Source organism: Copadichromis virginalis, linkage group LG19 (assembly GCF_057382275.1).
Source record: "Copadichromis virginalis isolate Kocher_CV1m ecotype Utaka linkage group LG19, C_Virginalis_male_GT1.1, whole genome shotgun sequence".
NCBI lineage: Eukaryota > Metazoa > Chordata > Actinopteri > Cichliformes > Cichlidae > Copadichromis > Copadichromis virginalis.
Window position 1 is genome coordinate 7,689,884 of NC_140636.1, and position 20,665 is coordinate 7,710,548.

General features: G+C 43.1%; 1 protein-coding gene across 1 annotated transcript in view; it reads left to right on the forward strand.

Moving 5' to 3' along the window:
• The window catches only part of sptbn5 (spectrin, beta, non-erythrocytic 5), a 65,410-nt gene that overhangs the window by 24,989 nt on the left and 19,756 nt on the right, over window positions 1-20,665 (forward strand). The window contains exons 38-74 of the mRNA XM_085441031.1: window positions 333-465; window positions 566-711; window positions 1,543-1,657; window positions 2,587-2,697; window positions 3,080-3,259; window positions 3,453-3,656; window positions 4,214-4,363; window positions 4,449-4,553; window positions 4,762-4,950; window positions 5,150-5,305; window positions 5,923-6,111; window positions 6,196-6,291; window positions 6,622-6,743; window positions 7,062-7,176; window positions 7,667-7,780; window positions 8,072-8,193; window positions 9,174-9,336; window positions 9,411-9,599; window positions 10,269-10,346; window positions 10,426-10,598; window positions 10,702-10,792; window positions 10,867-11,013; window positions 11,238-11,375; window positions 11,557-11,724; window positions 12,926-13,014; window positions 13,218-13,404; window positions 13,696-13,764; window positions 13,847-13,990; window positions 14,812-15,008; window positions 15,107-15,311; window positions 17,442-17,621; window positions 17,709-17,864; window positions 17,961-18,178; window positions 18,707-18,896; window positions 18,977-19,153; window positions 19,578-19,685; window positions 19,863-20,611. Of these exons, the coding sequence (XP_085297157.1) occupies window positions 333-465; window positions 566-711; window positions 1,543-1,657; window positions 2,587-2,697; window positions 3,080-3,259; window positions 3,453-3,656; window positions 4,214-4,363; window positions 4,449-4,553; window positions 4,762-4,950; window positions 5,150-5,305; window positions 5,923-6,111; window positions 6,196-6,291; window positions 6,622-6,743; window positions 7,062-7,176; window positions 7,667-7,780; window positions 8,072-8,193; window positions 9,174-9,336; window positions 9,411-9,599; window positions 10,269-10,346; window positions 10,426-10,598; window positions 10,702-10,792; window positions 10,867-11,013; window positions 11,238-11,375; window positions 11,557-11,724; window positions 12,926-13,014; window positions 13,218-13,404; window positions 13,696-13,764; window positions 13,847-13,990; window positions 14,812-15,008; window positions 15,107-15,311; window positions 17,442-17,621; window positions 17,709-17,864; window positions 17,961-18,178; window positions 18,707-18,896; window positions 18,977-19,153; window positions 19,578-19,685; window positions 19,863-20,611 (6,063 nt within the window). The remainder of the gene's footprint in view (window positions 1-332; window positions 466-565; window positions 712-1,542; window positions 1,658-2,586; window positions 2,698-3,079; window positions 3,260-3,452; window positions 3,657-4,213; window positions 4,364-4,448; window positions 4,554-4,761; window positions 4,951-5,149; window positions 5,306-5,922; window positions 6,112-6,195; window positions 6,292-6,621; window positions 6,744-7,061; window positions 7,177-7,666; window positions 7,781-8,071; window positions 8,194-9,173; window positions 9,337-9,410; window positions 9,600-10,268; window positions 10,347-10,425; window positions 10,599-10,701; window positions 10,793-10,866; window positions 11,014-11,237; window positions 11,376-11,556; window positions 11,725-12,925; window positions 13,015-13,217; window positions 13,405-13,695; window positions 13,765-13,846; window positions 13,991-14,811; window positions 15,009-15,106; window positions 15,312-17,441; window positions 17,622-17,708; window positions 17,865-17,960; window positions 18,179-18,706; window positions 18,897-18,976; window positions 19,154-19,577; window positions 19,686-19,862; window positions 20,612-20,665) is intronic.

Genomic DNA, 20,665 nt, shown 5'->3' on the forward strand with positions numbered 1-20,665 from the left:
TTTTTCCTAATCGTTGTTTGTTTATCTATTTACTGTGTTTTTTTCTTCTTTTTTTCCTTTTTTTTGTTTGGAAAAAGTGCAATATTTACATAAGGCAGTTGTTAATTACAAAAAATGTAGAAAGAACATACGTATGTGACAGAGAGAAAGACTTATACAGTAAAGTGCTGATCTTTAATATCTTGACCTGCTTCTAGGTGATTTATATCATTTTTCTCCAAACAAAATGATATTAGTTCAGATGATCTGTCTCTGACTTAGCGGTTTTATTGTTGGCTTTTTTATTGTGTCTGTGTACTTGTGTGACTGACCACCCTAATGTCTCCTGTTAGGGGTCAGAAGCTGAAGGAGGTCCTTCAGCTCCATGAATTCAGGCGAGAGTCTTCAGAGCTGGAGGACTGGATGAACCAGCAGAGACAAACAGCTGAGTCTCAGGACCTGGGCAATGATTATCAGCATGTTCAGGTTACATTTCATTGCACAATGATTGTAAATATTAATTCTAGTGTGTTTTTGGAGGCTGAAGGTAGCTGTAGAGTTGTGTGTCTGTGGATTATGCTTGCAGTTGGTTCGAGGGAAGTTTGAAGGCTTCCTGAAGAAGCTGGAGGTTGGCGAGGAGAGACTACAGAACTGCAGAAACCTGGCTGTTCAGCTGATCCACAACAAACACCCACAGAGCTCTGCAATCAAAGACACTCTGCAGCAGCTTAGGTAATCACACAGCCACAGTAGTGAGTCAGTTATTTTATCTGTGAGGCATCCTATTCCTTTTCTTGTTTGTCTTAAATGCTGAAATTGTTGGTTTTGCGTTTCAGTAAGCAGTTTTTATCTGTGTCCGTCCATCCATTCATCTTCTTCCGCTTATCTGGGGTTGTCCCCAGTATCTCTCTGAATGCTGTTGAAGCTCTGCCGGAGGTGTGAGTTGAAGATCTCGTGGACTGGGGCCTAAGGCGTTCTCAGCAGACCCTCACTATATATTTAGGTGTGCCAGGTCTGTCCATAATCCTCCCCCGCCACCTGATCCAACTCACCACCAGTTGGTGGTCAGTTGACAGCTCAGCCCCTCTCTTGTGTCCAGAAAATATGACTGCAGGTCTGATGATACGTTTACAAAATCAATCACTGACCTTGGCCAGGGCCCAAGCTGTGTGTTGGGATGAGCCCGACTATATCTAGCTGGTATCTCACACATAACTCAGGCTCCTTCCCCACCAGAGAGGTGACATGCCATGTCCCAATCGCTAGTCTCGGTAGACTGGGATCGGTCCACCAGGGCCTCTGCTCCTGGCCGCCACCCAACACACATTTGCACCCGACCCTACGGTGCCTCTGGCGGGTGGTGGGCCCATATCCCTTTTTCCTGGCCAGGCCAGGGCTAAGACACTTGCCCTCGGGCACCCTGCCCTTGTCTGGTTCTAAGGCGGGGCCCTGGTAACCCTATCCCGGGAAGGGTGAACTGTTCCCTCGATCTTCCACTCATAGGGGTCCTTTGAATCGCTCTTTGTCCACCTTATGTTAGTTTTGATATTTATGTTTCTGCAGTGCATCCTGGGAAGATTTGAAAAGCTTGGCCAAGGAGCGTCAGGATCAGCTACAGAAAGCTGAGGAATGTCACCGCTTTTACCAAGACCTGAGTGATGCGCTAACTCTCATCCAGGTAGCTATGTTCATGTAGAAACTGCTGTCTGACTCCTAGACATGTCAGCTGGGTTTAGATCTAATTACTTTGAAGACATCAGATCCCATGAATGGATTATGGCATTGAAATATGGAAATATAAAATGGAAGATGGAAGACAGCACACCCATCAGAAGCACGCTCATTCAGTTCAGTTCAGTTCAGAAGAATGAAGAACTGTTAAAAAGAGGAAGGGGACTGGCTGTCCTCCCCTAAATTATTATAGAAAATAAGACATTCTGATTTGGTTTTAGGATTATCTGTGAAAGATGGGAGATAAAGTGTACATCTATAGATGGAACCAAAGAAGGAAAACACTGCAGTGCTAAACTTTGAGATATCATTCAGATCACACAAATATAAAGCGTTTAGCTTGTTTGGCACGAACCTAACCAGCCCCGCCTCAGTAAACCACAATGAGAACAGGCCAAGAAACATGGAGGTGGGAGGGAGCTGACAGCTGGAGCTGTAAAAGTTTGAAAGGTGCAAAAGAGATTGCATTTATAGAAACGCTATGGTGTACAAAAACTAAACCCCATCCAGCAACATAGACACAGCTGTAAAGAATTTCACTTCATCTATTTGTCATTGTATCTGAAGTACAAAGAACAGAAGGAAGATTAAAAGTCCAGATCATAGACTATACATGAAATGTGAGCATCAAGTAAGTCTGGTTATCAATCTACATCAATAAATGGTATGGTTGCAACACAAGGATAGACATACAGTGTCTGTTGATTATTAGTAGCTAACAGACTAAAAACCACTCGACACAGCTGAATCCTATTTCACAGTTACACTACACATCTGTCATTTTCTACTTTATGGGATAATGTTTTTTTTATCGATTATGTTATTGATGGTCCCCTGTGCAACACTTAAAACTTCTGTTCCTGTCTCTCTCTGTAGGAGCGACACAAAAGCATCCCTGACGATGTGGCAAAGGATTTGCATGGAGTGACGTCACAGCTGAGGAAACATGAGGCCCTGCTCCTTGAGCTTGCCACCACAGAGGAACAGGTGATAAAGTGCTAAATTTGTTGACCAAGGACATCATATAGTTAAGAAAAGATGTTTAACATCTGATTCAGCTTAAATGAAAAGATCACCATGGAAACAGTCTCTTATGGGTTGTTAACAGGCTAGGGAGCATTTCTAAAGTGGTTTACAGTCAGTCTAACCTACAGAATGTATTTTTCTGCCCAGTGATACATAAAATCACTCTGAAGGGCGGCATTTCTGACATCATTACTATAGAAATGTAGCAGAAGGAAAATCTGTTCAATACTCACTGATGATGAGCTCAATAAGACAGAGTGGAAGATGCTGTCTGACAAAATGACAAAGTGCCATTGGCTGGAATGAGACATCTTAATGTATCTTATCTCTTTCATTTCTATAGTTTCAAGAGCAGCTGGACTCTGTTGACTCTGTCCTGGAGCTTTGCACGCCCGAACTGAGTGTTCGCCTACAGAAAGTGCAGGACGAGGTGGTGGAACGGTGGGAGGAGCTGCGACTTCTTGCTGAGAAGAGAGAAGAGGAGCTCAAGCGGGCTTCCCAGCGATATCAATTCCTTAGCATGGTGAGGACAGATAGATACAGGATGCAGGTCTGAAAGTCTAAAGTAGTACTTCCTTGAGTTGTTCAGTAGATGTTTTGCATCTTTTTGTGGAGGTTTTTCAAGTGTATTTAGGTATAAGGGGAATTTTATCCATTTGGATTTTGTCCCCAACAATGAGCTTACTTCTGTCATCTTCCCCACTCTTCTTCTTCAGGTGCAAGACTACTTCCTGTGGTGCAGCCAGCTGATCAGTGCAATGGCAGTTGAGGAAAGCATCAGTGATGTGGCTACCGCTGACCTCCAGCTGGCTCAACATCAGCAGTTATGGGCTGAGATGGAGGCAAGACAGGAGACCTACCAGCAAGCTCTGGACATGGGAGAAGAGCTGCAGACACAGGACAAAAGCAACCAGAAGGAGGTAAGGAGGAGAAGTAAGATTTTGGAGACTCTGGGGATAGCTATATGGCACTTTTCTCATTTTATGGAATACAAACAGAAAATAAAAGAAAGAAAAGTCTGCAAGACCAGAAAGCAGATTAAAAAATACAGCTGCAAAATACAGAAAATCACAACTTCATTGTACCCTTCAAGCACTGTCCAAAACACATTGTGTGCATGAAAGGATTTAGGATGCTGAAGCAAACTCATCTCTGGAGATCAGCTTGGCTTTAATCATTAAGCTCATCTGTTGTGGCCTAGAGTCATATTCTGATTGATTTCAGAAATAATCATAAAGTTACGGTTACCATTTACCTATTAATGAAGTCCATGTTTGATAAGTATAGAAAGAGTTTGTTATCCCAGGGTGAGGAGGGGGTTCGGGTCCTGGGATAACAAGGGATAACAGCTCTTTAAAAAAGAGCTTAACCTTAAGATGAGATGAATCTGAATTTTTTTTCCCCACTGTTGTAAGGTAGACATTGACACAGTCTAGTCAGAGAAATTAGACTTTTTGTTGGGTGATGATTCTCTTAGGTGTTGGAGAAGATGGACGCTCTCCAGTCAGAGAGAGAAAAACTGGAGGAGAACTGGAAGAAGAAACAGAGCTGGTTAGAAACTGTTCACCTGGAGCAGATCTTCTACAGAGACGTCAACAGCATGGAGAAGATGTCCAACTCACAGGAGGTACACCTGCTGTATTTGTTCAAGAAAAAAACCCTGCAAAATAATGATACCATTGATGGTGAAAACTTCTGTCATGTCTCCACAGATCCTGCTGAAGAACAGCACTCTGGGAAATACTGTGGATGAGACAGAAGGTTTGATCAAACGCCATGAAGCTTTTGAGAAGCTGCTCAGCTCGCAGGAGGACAAGGTCTGTACTCCTTCTGAGGGTTGGTCCTTTCCCCTACAGTTAAAACAAAATGCACAGCTTCTTTAAAGTCAATTGGAAAAACTAAACCATTTAGTGACATGCTGAGGTAGAGTGAATGATAATACTCTACATTTTATAGTAATTACCACTTTCTACCTTGGTTGAGCCCCTGCTCATTTAAATCTACACTTCCCGCTCTCTGTTCCAGCTGTCATCTCTGAAGGAGTTGGCTGAACGTCTGAGGAAACAGCTGAGCAAAAAGAAGAGCGGACAAGTCAAAACCAGACTTAAAGCTCTCCTCCAGAGACGAGAGAAAATTAAAGAGCTTTCTGCCAAACGTGGGGAAGAGCTGGAGCTTTCCAGGCGTCTGTGCATTTTCAACCGAGATGTCGCAGAGGTAACTTGCTAACCAGTCAGAACACTGGGCAATGTTTGGTAGCTGGATCCCCAAATATCTTTAAGGTTTTTACAGTGTTAAAAAATAAGGTGTGATTGACGATAACTGACAAATGAAAAAACTCAGGTCTGATTTCCAGTTCAATTCTCTGTTTATAACACTGTTTAACCGTCCATCTACTTCTGTTTCTGTGCGTCAGGCAGAGGAGTGGGTGTCTGAGCGGATGCAGAAGATGGCAGAGGACAGTAAAGCTGACCTCAGCAACCTGCAAACCAAGATGAAACTCCTGCAGAAACATCAGGTGTTTGAGGCTGAAATCCTGTCTCACCATGAGATCATCAGTAATGTACTTTTGGTAAGAACAGCTCGAGGGCCAGCAGTAGGGCAAATTAATATGAAACCACAATAACAGAAAAGATTCAGCGGGAGTGAAAAGATCTGGGAGTGATCTACTAAAAACGTGCAAACATATGAGCAGATTTCATTTCAGTAATAACTAACATGAACAGACCTGCTGAAGGTGTAAGTAATCTGCTAAAAGAATAGCTTTGTGAACACAACCCCCCCCCCCCCCCCCCCCCCCCCAAAACAAAACAAAACAAAACAAAAAAACAACAACACAAGAGCTGGTCATGTTGCACAGTACTGTGTGTGCACATTGCTGAATAAAGACACAATTAATATTGCCATGTAGCTAATAGTAAATCTGACTCCAAGTGGAAAAAAGTGGAAAACATGTATAGCAGTAATGCCACTTAACTTTAGGTTTAGGATTGTTTGACGTGATTGGACACAAAGAGGTGAGATGATAAGATGAAATGTTAATATGGATCTTTTTTTTAATTTACCTTTCAGAATTACCACTTACAGACATGATTTAGTGAACCTGTCAGTGTTGGTTAGATTGCGTCTTCAGCTTTGTGCCTTTGTGTCAAACATCTACATGCAGCCTGCTTTGTTCTTTGCTTCTAGGCTGGGGAAGAACTTGTATCTCTTCACCTGAGGTCCAAAGAGGTAAAGAAGAGTGCAGCCACACTCGAGCTTCACTGGGAAGAGCTGAAGAAGGCTGTGGCCATCCGTGGCAAAGCTCTGGAAGATAACAGAGCCTTCCTGGAGTACCTCCAGAAGGTGGAGGAGGTGGAGGCCTGGATCAGACAAAAGGTAGAGCACAGATAAATGGATGGAAGTGCATTGCTGTTAACATGGGGACATTTGTTACTTTACGTCTGTGACTCTGTGTTTCAGGAGGTTATGATTAATGTTGGAGATGTTGGAAAGGACTATGAACATGGAGTCCAGCTGCTGAAGAAGCTCAGTGAGTTCAGGGGAAGTGAAGATAAGGTAAGTAAACTTATGTTGTTCCAACGTGAGCTGCGAGAAACTACAGCTATGCTAGGCTGCAATGATAGTTACACAAGACACAGAGCTCAGTGTTTGATGACTCAACCTTTTGATGGCAAAGTCGGACAGGGCCTCTATATACCACAAACAGGGAGAAGATGAAGAACACTGCTTTTAAATGCTTTGCTCTCTAGTGTTCTCCTCAAACAGGATATGAAGAGCTTAACATGACTAACATTACTGATATTATAGAAGGAATAGCTCAAACTGACCACAAGCCACACTGTTTTAATATGTCTGAAAAGTGACAGCCAAATCTGTAATCTGCAGGACGTGACAGTGGATGATGCTCATATCAAAGCCATCAACAAACTGGCAGCCAAACTAGAAAAAAGACAGAGTGCTGAGGAACTGGTGACTGTGACAAAGAGGAGGCAGCAGCTCAATGAAAGGTAACGTGTCTGAAGATCTTCCACTCGCTTCCACTCATGTGTTTTTTTCCCACTCATCCAGATCAGGGTCACAGTGGGGCTGGAGCTAATTCCAGCTGCTCCACAAGAGGAAGGGCATATCCTGGACAGGTCACAAGTCTGTCACAGTCACAGGCTAACACAAGTGCCTACATGGGTACCCATGCAATTATAGGGAGAACATTCACAGAAGGCCCCAGCTGACTGGTGGATTTCAACCCAGAACTTTCTTGCTGTGAGGCAACAGTGTTGACCAGCGCACAAACAAAATAATGCATCAAAGTGGTTCTTCTCCTCCAGGTGGAGCAAATTTCACGTTGATCTGAATAATTACAAGAACCAGCTCGAAGAAGCTCTGGTGGTCCACAGTCTCATCAGAGAACTGGAGGAGGTCAGAGACAGAGCTAATGAAAAGGTCAGGCAACTGTTTTTTTAACCTTGATGCTGCACTTCTAAAACACAAAATTATTACACTGTAAAAAATTGCACACTGTGAAAAATGTCAGCAAAAACAGAATGCAGTGATTTGAAAATCTCAAACTCATACAGTATTCACAAAGGAACATGAAAACAACATTCATCTAAAACTCCAGCAAATGGTCTCCTCAGCTGCCAGATGGACTGTAGTTAAAAGAAGTCAGGATGCTGCACAGTGGTAAACATTGCAATGTTCTAACTGTGTTGAAATGCTGGACCTGAGCTGATGTACTCACCTTTAATCCTGTCCGTCCTTCGTCACTCCCAGTCAGAATCTTAACATCTTTTCTATTTTTTATTGTGAATAAAATATGGGCTAATGAGATTTGCCAGTCATTGCATTCTGTTTTATTTACATTTGACCCAGCATTGCAACTTTTTTGGAACTTGGTTGGTATTTTGAAAAGGTTCCTCCTCGCTCTCTTTAGATGCTGCTGCTGCAGGATCAGGATTGTGGCTGCGATGTGGACAGTGTAGAAAACCTGATTAGACGCCACGAGGAAATAGAGAGAGAGGCTGGAGTTATCCAAGATAGAGCAAAGGTGAGGCACCCAAGGCTGCAACTGACACGTTCATTCTTGACTTTAGGAATTGTAACTGGAAAGCTTGCATGTAAGCTTGGTACCTGTTCACAAAGATGGTCACAAGTAGATGTTAAATAGATTTAAAAACAAGACAAAAAAGCAAACCTTGACAGATGGAAACAAAAATCAGATGAATCTAATCTTGTCTAATCTTTCATCAAAAAACTAAATGCAGTTTTATAAGTCCAGCTCATTTGCCAAATTACCACCTCTATGACTAAAATGACTGACTTACTTCTGTCTCATCAGTCTCTGGAAGAAGGCTTGTTGGGTGATGTGAGTGCTCAGTCAGTGATGAGCGACAAGCTGAAGACCAAACAGAAAGAAGTCCAGAAGACTCTGAAAACTTTGGACAAGGAACTCAAACACAGGTAACTTTAATCTACTATTAGAAGCAACGGTGATTTCAATTATTTTAATTGCTGAAAGTTTCAAAGGTCAGAGCATCTAGTAATTAACAGTGAAATAACTATGTAGGCACCAATGAAGTTTGCCAATGTTTTCTTTGCCATCTCTATACCTTGTCTAAAATCAAGCAGTCTGGCAAATTCCTTGAATTCCTCGCAGGATTGTCACTCACCACTTTATCTAGGCTACCGAGCAGCTTTTGAATTATCTGTGTGATTGTTGTTGATGGAAAGTGTGGTATTTCCAAAACCACGGAGTAGCAATCTGTGATTATCAGGTTGTGTTGGTGCTTACCCTCACATTGATCCATAGCAACTTTTTCCAGGGTTGTTCTGGGAGCAGCTTGGATATTGAGTTTAGTTTAGTTAGTTTAGATATGAGAGGTTCTTTTGGTTGACTTTTCAATTCATAGCACACAGGTAGAGCACCGTCTTTACCTGTGCTCGTCTTTCGGTGCAGCTCTGTGTAGGCAGCTGTTGTTTTATCGTTTCATCCATTTTGCTGGTGGGTGCAGGAATCCCGTCCAACACTAGCCACACAGCATGCCACATCGCACTGAGTGTTAGCCAGAGGGCTAGGTGACAGGTTGTGATAAGCGTTTTCACTTTAGCATACTCCTATACTGGATTCTCATGTCTAAAATCATGGGAACATGTTGGGACTGTAGTTGCACACTGTTCCAGGTGTGGTATGTAATGAGAGGTACTGGACTAGCTGAAGCTCGGTCTGTCTAAACTAGCTAGGCCATCGAGGTATCCCTCAAACTTTCTACAAGCCCACACACCTGCTAAAGGCTTTTTTTCCCTCTCACTAAGCATGCAACATGTTAACCACTGGACTTTTAGAGGCCCAACAGTGTTTTACATTAGTAAAAATCAAAAATATGGATAGTGATCAGAAGAACTCCCTCAGGAAAAAATCAAGAAGAAATGGTCTTTTTCAGAAAAGAAAAGCTGCAGGAGGCTCACCAGTTGCAGCTTTTCAAGGCTAACCAGCGCCTCCTGCTGGAGTGGAGTCTCAAACAAAGCAGTGAGATGGCAGAAAAGGGACTTCCCAAGACCAGAACAGAGGCTGACCGGCTCATTGTGGAGCATCAGGACTGGAGGGTGAGCACTGTGGCTTACTTAAACTTTACTACCTTAATGAAGTAAATGCCAATTTTAAACGTTGCTGTTTTTAGACGGAGATTGACGCTCGTGCTGAACGCATCGACTCTGTCAGGGACTTTGGTCTGGGTCTCATCCGGTCTGGTCACAGCTCTAAGTCAGAGATCCAAAAGGCTTTGAACCAGCTAGAGGAAGCTAAAGCTGGACTGGACCGAGCCTGGTTGAACCGTAACATAACCTTGGAGCAGGCCCGTACACTACAGGTGACACAGCAGCGGCCCCCAAAATAATTTAATATGACTTTTTGATGTGAATAATGAATTAATATAGTCTCATTCATATTTATAAGTATATTTGCAAAATTAATTTGCTGAATAAATCTCAGATTTAATTAAAATAAATATATTTCATGTATTGTAAGTTAACCTGGTCCTCTTAGCATTACACTGAATAATCCTTAATATAATTGACGAGATCAGACAAGATCGGGCGTTCTCAGGGTGGTATGGCTGTTCTGTGACTGCAGCTCAGGCGGTAGGGCAGGTCATCTACTGATCCTCCTTCAGTCTGCATGCCAAGTATCCTTGGGCAAGATACTAACCCCAGATTGCTCTCCCCGATGCTACATTTGCTATGAATGGTAGTTAGGAAGCACTAAGAACCTTAGCAGACAGTGCTTGTGTGATTGGATGAATGTGGCATGTTGTGTAGAGTGCTTTGAGTACTCTGGGAGAGTAGAAAAGTGCTATATAAGAATCAGTCCATTTACCACAATTGACACATATGATTGAGCTACTTTACATAACTGAAAAGTTTCAGCTACCTTAGCAAGGTGGATTTTGTGTCTTCTTGTAGTTAGACATAAGACAACTATGAGACACAGCTTTAGCAGTCAGATTAGCTTTTGCTGAGCTCTTCTCTGTATCCTTCAGATCTTTCTGACCTCTGTAGAACAATGTGAGAGCTGGCTCAACAACAGTGAAGCCTTCCTGTCTAATCAGGACCTCGGGGTACGGATGATTTGCTTCAGAATCATACATATATAGGAAAGTACTCTTATGCTGTGAAAGCAACCTATTCTTTTTGCAGAGCTCAGTGACAGAGGTAGAAACACTGCAGAGGAAGCAGATTCAGTTTGAGGAAGCCCTGGAGGCTCAGGGAGACCAGCTGGACCAGGTAGAGAAGCTGGCCCAGGAGATGATCCAACAAAAGCACTATGATGCCAACAACATCAGAGCAAAGAGCAAAGCACTGACCACCAGGTAGTCATCAGACATCTCAGCCACACACTTTCCAATTAAAGCAAGTACTGTAGCTGGAAATAATGTTTTGACTCCTGCTTGCTCACCTGCTGTGTTTGCGCAGGCGGAGTCAGTTGCAGCGGCAGAGTAGATCTCGTTACAAAGCTCTGGATCAATCCCTCCAGCTGCAGCAGTTCTTGTCCAGCAGCTACCAGGTAACTTTCTGAACTCTGCTGAAGCCTAATTTGTATTGTTCTTCAGGGGTCTATAGCAAATTTGTGTTTTCCAGGTATGTGTGTGGCTGAATGAGCGTAACGCCATAGCACTGGATGAAAACTGGAGGGAACCAAACAACCTTCAGGCAAAGCTGTTAAAACATCAGAGCTTTGAAGCAGAGATCCTCGGCAACCGCTACAGGGTGGAAACCCTCACTAAGGTGGATTTTCTTAAGTGTCTGTGTATTTCCCTGATTACAGCTCTAGCTGCAAGATGTCTTGGGCTGGACAGTTAACGGTTTATTCCTGAGAAGTGTCAAAAAGATTATCCCATCAGAATTTTTGTCCTATTTAGACCTTCTCTTAGATTTTGCTAACATTTCAGACTTTATTGTTTGTTTACACCATTGGGAATATAAAATGTTGCCTATTGGGTGCTTTCCAGGAAGGAGAGAAGCTGCTGTCTGAGTCTCTGTCTGCTGAAGGAAAGGTTCGACCTCGACTCAGAGAGCTGACTGACAGCTGGGATACTCTGATCCACAACGGCAAGGAGAAGAAAACTAGACTGCAGGAGGCCTACCAGGTACTTGCCCAGTCATGTTTAATGTTGCCCTTAAAACTATAACTTAATTTCAACTTAAACCTACTCAACTTTAATCCTTAACTAAATCTTCATAGAAAACATTAAAGATTTCTTTCATGCTCATTGCCCTGGAATTGTAGGGAGGCACATAAAGTTCTCTGAATGCCCTTTGTGTGTTTAGGCATTGCAGTTCCAGCGTTCATTGGATGACATGGAGCAGTTCGTGGCGTCAGTGGAGAGGGAGCTGGCCAATGAGGACTGTGGCAGTGACCTACCCTCTGTGAACAGACTGCTGAAGGAACTGCAGGGGGTGGAAGAGGAGATGGATGGACACCAAGACCGAATCCAGGTGCAAGCGCGAGGGTGGACATAATGCTTAGTTGTTTTAAATCCTCATAATTTTGAGTTTTTAGTTTGATTTTTTTTCATTACTAATTATATCTAAGCTACATACTAGATTACTTCTATAATGATATTATAGCCGTCATGGTCCTGGGTCTTTGTCCCAGGGTTTATGCTATGGATTGTGTGAATCGGGTTAAAATGATATTCTAAGTTAGGCTAGATTCTCTGATTGTTTCATGTTCGGTTTTCTTGTAATTCTGAGTTCTCATTCGATCATTTAGTTTCTGTTTAGTTTCTAGCTCTTAGTAAGTAAGCAAGTAAAATTTTATTTATATACCACCTTTCAAGACAAAGATCACAAAGTGCTTCACAAAGAAATACCAAGGCATTTAAAAGAAAAAACAGACGAAAAGGTTCTTAGTGATCATAGTTTTCCCTGCCTCTGAGTCTAATCTTCTCCTGTCAGTCAGTCTTGTCTCTGTGTTTATTCCTGTCTCCCCAATTGCTGCGTCTTGAGTCTCTGTCTGTGGGTTTCCCGTGTCCTGTGTCTAGTATATTCATTTTTGCTTCCTCCCTGTCCCATTATGCCAGTTAGCTTCCAGCTATGTTTCCCATCCCTTGTGTATTTAGTCCCCTGTTGTCCTCTGCCTGTTGTCGCGTCATTCCACATTGCTGCGTGTCTCTCCCATGGTCCTCGTTTCTCCTAGTGGTTCTAGTCTAGTTTCTCTGTTCCTAGTTTTCTAGCTTCATAGTTCTTTGTTTCCAGTTTTAAGTTATGTTTACATATATCCCGTATCTCAGTGTTTACAGCAAAATAAAGCTGCCTCTTTTAGTTCATCACCTTTGTGGCAGCTCCTGCCTGCCACACAGCACACTCATGACAATTGCCCACCCTACTTCACAACAAACATTAATGTGAAATTTATTTTAAAAACCCCACCATATTGTTAACATCAGCTAAATGTTAGTGGAGACACATTATTCATGTTAATGACTATATGTTTAACTCAGTTTTAAGTCTAAAGGGAAAAATAACCTTACTTATACTTCTTTGGTTTCCAAACTGGCATGCCACACTAGAGTTGCCTGCCACCATCATGGAAAAAGAGCATTGTAGATTCACTAAAGTGTGACAAATGTCGGCTTGCTTTGTAAATCCACTGCATATATGAAGTATATGTAAATGTATATATTTTATATATCAGGGTCTGGTGGACACAGCAAAGAGCTTCCACTCTCAGGGTAACTTCCTGGCTGAGGAGATTCAGACCAGAGTGGCACACACCATCAACAGGTTTGTAAACAGTAGATCATTTGCACTGTGAAGAAATCTGGTTGTATACATAATGTAGCCGACTTCCTCATGTCTCTTTATAAACTTGGAAGAGGTTGATGCTCTTCCAAGGGTATAACAACTGTGATAAAAATTAAAATATCACTAAATGAGAAAAAAATGTTTGAAATGTATTTCACCGGTGTTGGTCTTTACTCTGACAGGTACAACAGTCTGGCGCAGCCCCTGCAGAGACGTAAGGAGAACTTGGAGGCCTGGCAAGTCCTGTTCCAGTTCTACAGAAATGTGGAGGAGGAAACGGCCTGGCTGAATGACAGACTGCCCTCCATCACTGCCAAAGACTTGGGCAGCTCCCTCAGCAGTAGCCAGCAGCTGCTCCACAAGCACCAGGTGACCACTTGCAGAGTTTACTGACAGTGAGGAAGGAAGAAAACATATCTAAATTAATTAATATTCACATTATTACAGACATCATAATTTTAATAAGACATTTATAACCTCCTGGACTTTATTTGTAGCTCCAAATTGCAATTGTTTTTATAGTTAAGGACATCTTTGATTACTTGTTTAGTGGTCTGGTCATAGGTTATTAAATAGCATCTATGGTTCAAATTGTTCCAGGTTTTGGGTTACTTTTGTTGTGTTTATTGAAAAAAATAATTTGCAAATCATTTTTTAAAGACCTTGATGCAGGAGATCTCTGGACGCATGCCATTGGTCCAAGCAGTTCAGGAGGCGGGGCATAGTCTGGTAAGGATCTCTTTGATTTCGGCATTGTTATAGCTGGAATGTTTAAGAAATGATCCGGGAACCTTATGTGTTCTTCTCTCAGGTCAGGGGCCGACACTTTGCATCTCACGATATCCGGGAGCGTCTGGAGGACTTAAAGAGTCTGCATGAGAAGCTGACGGTAGAGGGTGAGAAGAAAGTGAAACTACTGCAGGAGGCAGTCAGCATACATGCCTTCCTCACAGAGGTAACAGACACATGACATAAAACTGAGATTTAACGTATAAAGGTCCCCCTTTTTAGATATATTATAAAATATCTGAAAAATAAGTTTTGTTTCAAGTATCATAAACCACAGACTGTAATCACTCACATCCTCAGACCATGCCGCAATGTTACCGACTGTGACTCCATCAACATGCTATGCTGCTCTTGTTCAAAAAATAAAAGTGGCGCCTTCGCCTCAAGGCGCTTTATATTGCAAGGTAGACCCTATAATTTTACATACAAACAAAAACCCAACAATCATATGACCCCCTATGAGCAAACATAACTCCCTTTTAACAGGAAGAAACCTCCGGCAGAACTAGGCTCAGGGAGGGGTCGCGGTCATCAGCCGTGACCGGTTAAATCCTGAATTGATATTTAAATAGAAATGTATTTTGCCAGAAATACCTTTAATAATATATTTCTGACTGTCTGAATCAAAATTGAATTGAATCAGAACCTCGTGGATGAAAATCAAATCCATTTTAGAAATCTGTGACAATACCCAGTCCTATGTATAACCGCTCATTACTAGCAACACTGTAGCTGACTGTATATAAAAGATTTAAGTCATACAATTGTACAAATTACCCTCTGAGCAGGTCACTATCACAGGAAGAGACAGAACACCATGTACTCTCACGGTCAATTTAGAATCAACAACTAATCTAACAAGCCTTTTTTGGACAGTTGGACTGGTTTAAGACATTATTTTATGTTATGTATATAATCACAACAAAAAAAACTGTAAAAGAAAAAAAAAACTTTACCTGTTATGTGCCTATTTTTGTGTGTTTGAAGGTTTCAGAGCTCCAACTGTGGTTAGAGGAGCAGCAGGTGGGTTTAGAGTCTCGAGACTGCGGGAGGAGTGAGGAGGTGACGGAAGCTATGCTGAGGAAATTGGACTCTGTGGCTGTAGAACTGGACAACCAGAGGAGGACAGTGGAGAAGCTGCAGGAGAACGGTGCATCGTTGCAACACCTTAGACACCCCAAGAGGTAAAGCGGTGTGTAGTACGATGCAGTATCATCATTCTGCTTGGGTTTTTTTTTTTACATTTTGAAACTTAAAAGAAAAGAATGTTTCTGTTTTTCAGCCACCTGGTCAGTGAGTCTCTCCCAGCTGTCGTTGAATGTTTTGAGATGCTCCTCAGACTTTCTGCATCCCGTCGTGCCGCTCTGGAAGATCAGCTCCGTCTCTATGTGTATGAGAGAGAGGCTAAAGAACTCCAAACATGGCTGACCTCCAAGAGAACGATGGTAGAGTCCACCGACTGTGGACAAGATCTGGAGAATGTGGAAGTGAGTCACGTAGAAAAATAATCATGGGTTTCTTGTGCTTCATAGCTATCAATTGCTGCTCCTGTGAAACTAGCTCCCAGTTTGGGTTGTAAGATTAGATTTCCAACTTTCTTTTTGATGATGCTTATAGTCAGGGCTGGATCAGTTGATCCTAAACCAGCCCTTAGTTATCCTGTTATAAGCTCAGTCTGCCGGGTGACTTCCCATCATACACTGAGAATTTGTTCTGTACTCATTTATTTTCACTCCTCATGTGTTTATACACCACTACTGCATGGCATTAGCTTTTCTCTTTCCCTTCACCTACTAACCAGTCATGGCAGCTGGTTGGCCTTTTTCTGCTGGAAGTCTCTTCCTGTGAAAAAGGAGTTTGTCATTCCCACTCTTGCCAAGTGATGCTCTTAGGGGATCAACTTAAAATGACTGTTGTTGGTGACTGTCGTTGTGAACTGGTGTTAAATAAATAACTAGCCTGTGCTAGTGCGCCATAGATATAGTCAGGCTTGCCTCAATTCACAGCTTGGGTTTAGGAACCAGTGTCCAGGAATAAGCCTGGACTCTAGTTTCCCTTAGTGAGAGGTAGCGGGCAGGGGTGGGTATACTTTTATCACTCTGGCTTGTTGCCTGTATGTTGGTTCACCAGTGCACAAGAGCATTGCTTTTCTGCACCTTCAGGTCGGGGAAACGGTCCAGAGACAGGAGCAGAGCTGTTAGTTGCTCACCATCTAGTGACCACTGAGGACACTGGAATGGACAGACCTGGCCCCCCAGATGTGTAGTGAGGGTGCATAAGCCGTGTCTGACAGTGGACGTATTCAGCTTTATTAGCTTGTGGGACTGTGGCTGATAGATATTGACAGGCCAAGCGGATTATGGCTCTGTCAGGAGCTGAACCAAAAGAGTTTGGAAAGAGTTTTGTGAGCCCACCGAACAAGACTTGATCTGCCTTAGTTGACCTCTCTTACCCAGGCAATTCCAGCAAAACATCAGGTGATTCTGGATGAACATGCAGCCCTCTTCTGGACTGCGCCCAGCTGAAGCTAAGCTCCAGTAATGCTCAGGTTGTCAGGAAATAAACAGCTCATCTGATTTCTCTGACTACAGCTGTTTTTTCCAAATATGTCCCCAAGGTCCCCGAGGGGCACAAGGTGTTAAAGCCCTGATACTCTGCTGAGTAAAATGGAGGTGGCTGAAATGCCAAGAGTTGGATTGTGGGGCATCTGTATGATGTCTCCAATTTTTATTTGTGTAGAAATTCATAAAGTCATTGCTAGTTAACGTTAAATGAGTACTCGGCTCAACAGAACTCTCTGTCACTCCGGCTACAGTCCGGAAAGCTGGGGTTGTTCCTGTTTTCTTCAATCAGTGATAAATATTAGTTTTATGGAGGGCCCTTTTTTTGGGGGGGGGGGGGGGGGGGGGGGGGGGGGAAGCCACTAATGGGAAAACCATTATTGGATTTTTTTGTATTTGAAATTTTGTTTTCTTTTTTCGTGATTTCTTTTTTTATGTTTTGGGCTTTAAGAAGTATAGAGAGTAGACAGGTAAGCAGGGAGTGATTTGGGAGAGGGATAATGTGACACAGAGAAAGGTCTGTGGTAGATTCAAACCCAGATGAGCTATAACAGCACCTATTGAACTAGTTTTTCTAACTGTAGAATCAGTGACGGGACTTTAAAAAATCTGTCCATCTTCTTATCTTGGGCGACCGTGGTTTGCCTGCACCAGTGTGTGAATGTGAGAATGAATGAATAGTGGAATTGTAAAGCGCCTTGGGTGCCTAGAAAAGCGCTATATAAATGCAATCCATTATTATTATTATTATCCAATTCAGGGTAGCAGGAAGTTTGTTCAAACTTATGAAAACAGAGGCTCCAAGTTATATTGATTGCATTTGTTTGGGTTTAGTTTCATATTTATTTATTGTAGCATATCAGTTTTTGGCTTGAAAAAATCTTAAAAAGGAAGAGACTTTACTGGCACACAAATAGAGAAAATGGTCAGTTTGTAGTAAATATTAAACCAATGTTCTACCAGGGTGTATATCTTCTGAAACTCTTAGGTCTCAAACTGCTAATATCTCCCTCTTTATTCATTTCTTAGCTTTTTGTCCCTTCTCTCCATCTATAGGTCCTTCAGAAGAAGCTGGAGGTTCTGGTTTCAGAAGTTTCCGGTTTGGGTCGCAGCCGACTGACCTCAGTACAGCAGCTTGGCCGAGGGCTGCAACAAGACGATCAGGCTCGCAGGAGGGATGATGCACTCAGCAGGCTGTGGGATGAGCTCAACAGTAGCATAAGGACCAGAGAACAGGTATAGATCTGATAGATCAAGCTACCTTTGGATGAGTTGATCTGGGTTAGAGGTTGTGAGAATGATGGTCTGTCCTGTGTCCTTCAGAATCTGCAGGCAGCAAGGGAGATTCATCAGTTTAACCACGATGTGGAAGAACTGAAGGGCTGGATGGCTGAGAAGGAAGCAGTACTGGACTCAGAGGACCTGGGCCACGACCTGCATTCCATCCAGACTCTGATGAGTCAACATGAAGCATTGGAGGTAGGAAATGTCCACCAAACACTGCATCAAAGCTAAGTGGTGGATGCATGACAGCTGAATGAATGTTCCTGCCTCGTTGTCTGTCTTTTCCATCAGAGGGACCTGGTTCGAATCTCTGAGGAAGTAACCAGGAGTAGAGAAGTAGGTCGCACACTGAGCAAATCCCAGCCTCAGGCCAGGTCCTCTGTGACTCAGCGGCTGGATGACCTAGAGGACTGCTGGACCAGTATCCAGGACAAGGCCTCCCTACGACGGGCCAGACTGGGCCAGGCAGAAGATGTGCAGAAATACCTTTCCCAGTGGACTGAACTCATGTAGGTTCTGTCAATGGAAAAAAAAATTATTCACACACTACCCAAAATTCAAAAACACTACAAATAGTATTAAGTAATTATTAAGTTTAGCTTTATTTTTCTATACAAACCCCCAAAGTATTTGTGTTTCAGCCTGGTCTCAAACCAGGGACCTTTCATGTGTTAGCCAAATGTGTAAATCACTACACTGTGGAGTCCAGTTGGTAAAGCTCATTGACATTGGATTAAACTGCTTTAGAATTTTTATCTGCAAGCGGCTTTACACCCCAGGTCTTCCTTTCATGTGATGTTTGACGACATCAGTTTCATATCAGTTGTCAGTTGTTGTCACCCGCTCTGTTCTGGGGTCATGTGCCCAACTCCACTTTCCATGTATGTGCACAGAAGAGTGTGCAGGTGCCAGAAAGCTACTCTGCCAGATATAAGCACAAATGAAAATAACAACCTCTTTGTTCCTACCAGCAGATTACCAGCTTTCTCTTTCAAAGAAGCAGTATTTTAAAGATTGCACATTGTCTTGTGTTCCAGGGCGTGGCTGAAGGAGATGCTGTCTCTGGTGAGAGGGGAGCCTCAGAGTGGTGAGGGAAGTGACCTGGAACAGCTCATTAAAAAGCATGATGAGTATCGCGTCCAGATTGACAGACAACTAATCAAATCACAGGCCGTCAAACAGAAAGGAAGTCGTCTGATTGAGGACGGAAACTTCATGTCTGAGAAGGTAGTTTGGCACATCAAACATCAACAACAATAGAAATGACTCCGAATGGCTGATATCCCTCTGTATATTCCTCCTCTCAGGTGGAGCAGCGTATCTGTGAACTAGAGGAGCTGGAGATGCGGGTGGAGAAGGTTTGGGAGGAAACCAGGCTGCTGTATCAGGAGGATCTGGAGATTGTCCTTCTGCAGAGAGAGCTGGAGCAGGCTGAGCGCTGGCTGAGCTCCTATGAAAGCACTCTGATGGCTGAGGAATACGGGGTATGCGAATGCTGAGAATTGGACAGAAAAGTGAAATGGACAGATGTCTCTATGGGTCAAGCACACTTTTCACTTTTCAACTCTTTTGTAGCGATTCATGGAAATTGTTGCCCTGTATCAGGGTATATTTTTGCCTGTAGTGTGTTAGTAATGCAGATAAATGCAGAGGTAGGAGGAAAAAAGATATCTAACATAAAATGATTTGCTCCTTGTTGTCCATCGTTCAATATGGATGCGTTTTTATTTTACCCCTGAAGGAAGGCCATGTTATACCTGTTATAATAATAGACTCAATACACCTGTTTGAAATAAACTGAAATTATTTTTGAAGGAAGATTTCAGAGGATGGAGTCCCCAAGACGTCACTCAGAACTCGTGGCATTAAAACGTCTCTTAACCAGAACATCTTCTGTGGTTCCTCCAGGATTCTGTGTCTGACGTTATGGAGCTCCTTAAGAGGCAGGAGGACTTGGAGGCCATGATCCAGGCCCAGAGTGACCGTTTCATTGCACTTCAGAAAAAGAAAACACAGGTAACATTAACAACAGGAAAGAATAGAGTTTCATAGACTAAATCAAAGGCTTTTTCCCCAAACACTGGTTTTCTCTTTCTTTATTAGGTACTGAGATCTTAAAAATGTCTTAAAACCATTTATTTAGATTTTTGTAGTGCATGAACCCTGTTAAAAACACTTTCTTTTTTATTGCAGAGGGAAAACAGACTGGGTCTTCATGGAAATGAGGAGAAGGACCTCCAGTACAGACAGCCTCCAGCTAGAGTTTCCTCCCTGAGAAGTAAACCATCAGAACTAAAGACCCCACGGATCTCCTCTAGAGACGTTCATGGCAGGCAGACAGACAGAACAATCAGACCATCCGTACTGGAGAAGAAAGCAGAAGCTGTCTCTAGTTCTCCTAGCCCTCTTCTCAGCCCACCACTAGGACCTGGATCAGATTCAAAGATTATTAAAAAAGCAGAATCGGCTGACAGCTCTGATGAGTCCGATGAGTCCAGTCCCAGCCCGACAGTTAACGCCGGGAGAAGGCAAATCAAAAATTCACACCTAAATTCTAACACTCCCCTTGGAGAATCAGCGGATTCCTCTTCACAACCGCCTCCTCAGTCCCATTCACTAAAAGAGACTCGGCCTAGGTCCAAACCACCTGTGGCTCCAAAGCCCAGAATTTCCTTTTCAGAGCAGGCGTTTGGCTGCCGCTCTGATTCTCCGAACCTTCCAGAGAAACCCACCACTCCACCAAACTCACCTTCAGCAATCAGACGACTTGTTGCCCCCACTGAACCGCCACCACCTCCACCTGTGAAAGAAAGATGTATTCGCCCTAAATCACCAACATCAAGGCAGCCCGATGTGCCTGGCTCTCCTGCTCCACCTGCTGCTGATCACATTACACCACCCAACGCCCCGACGGCTGCACCAATCACAAAGGAGGATAAGACGTGAGCATGCCCCGTTTCCTGCTGCTTTGACATCGACTGGCTGATTCCTCAACT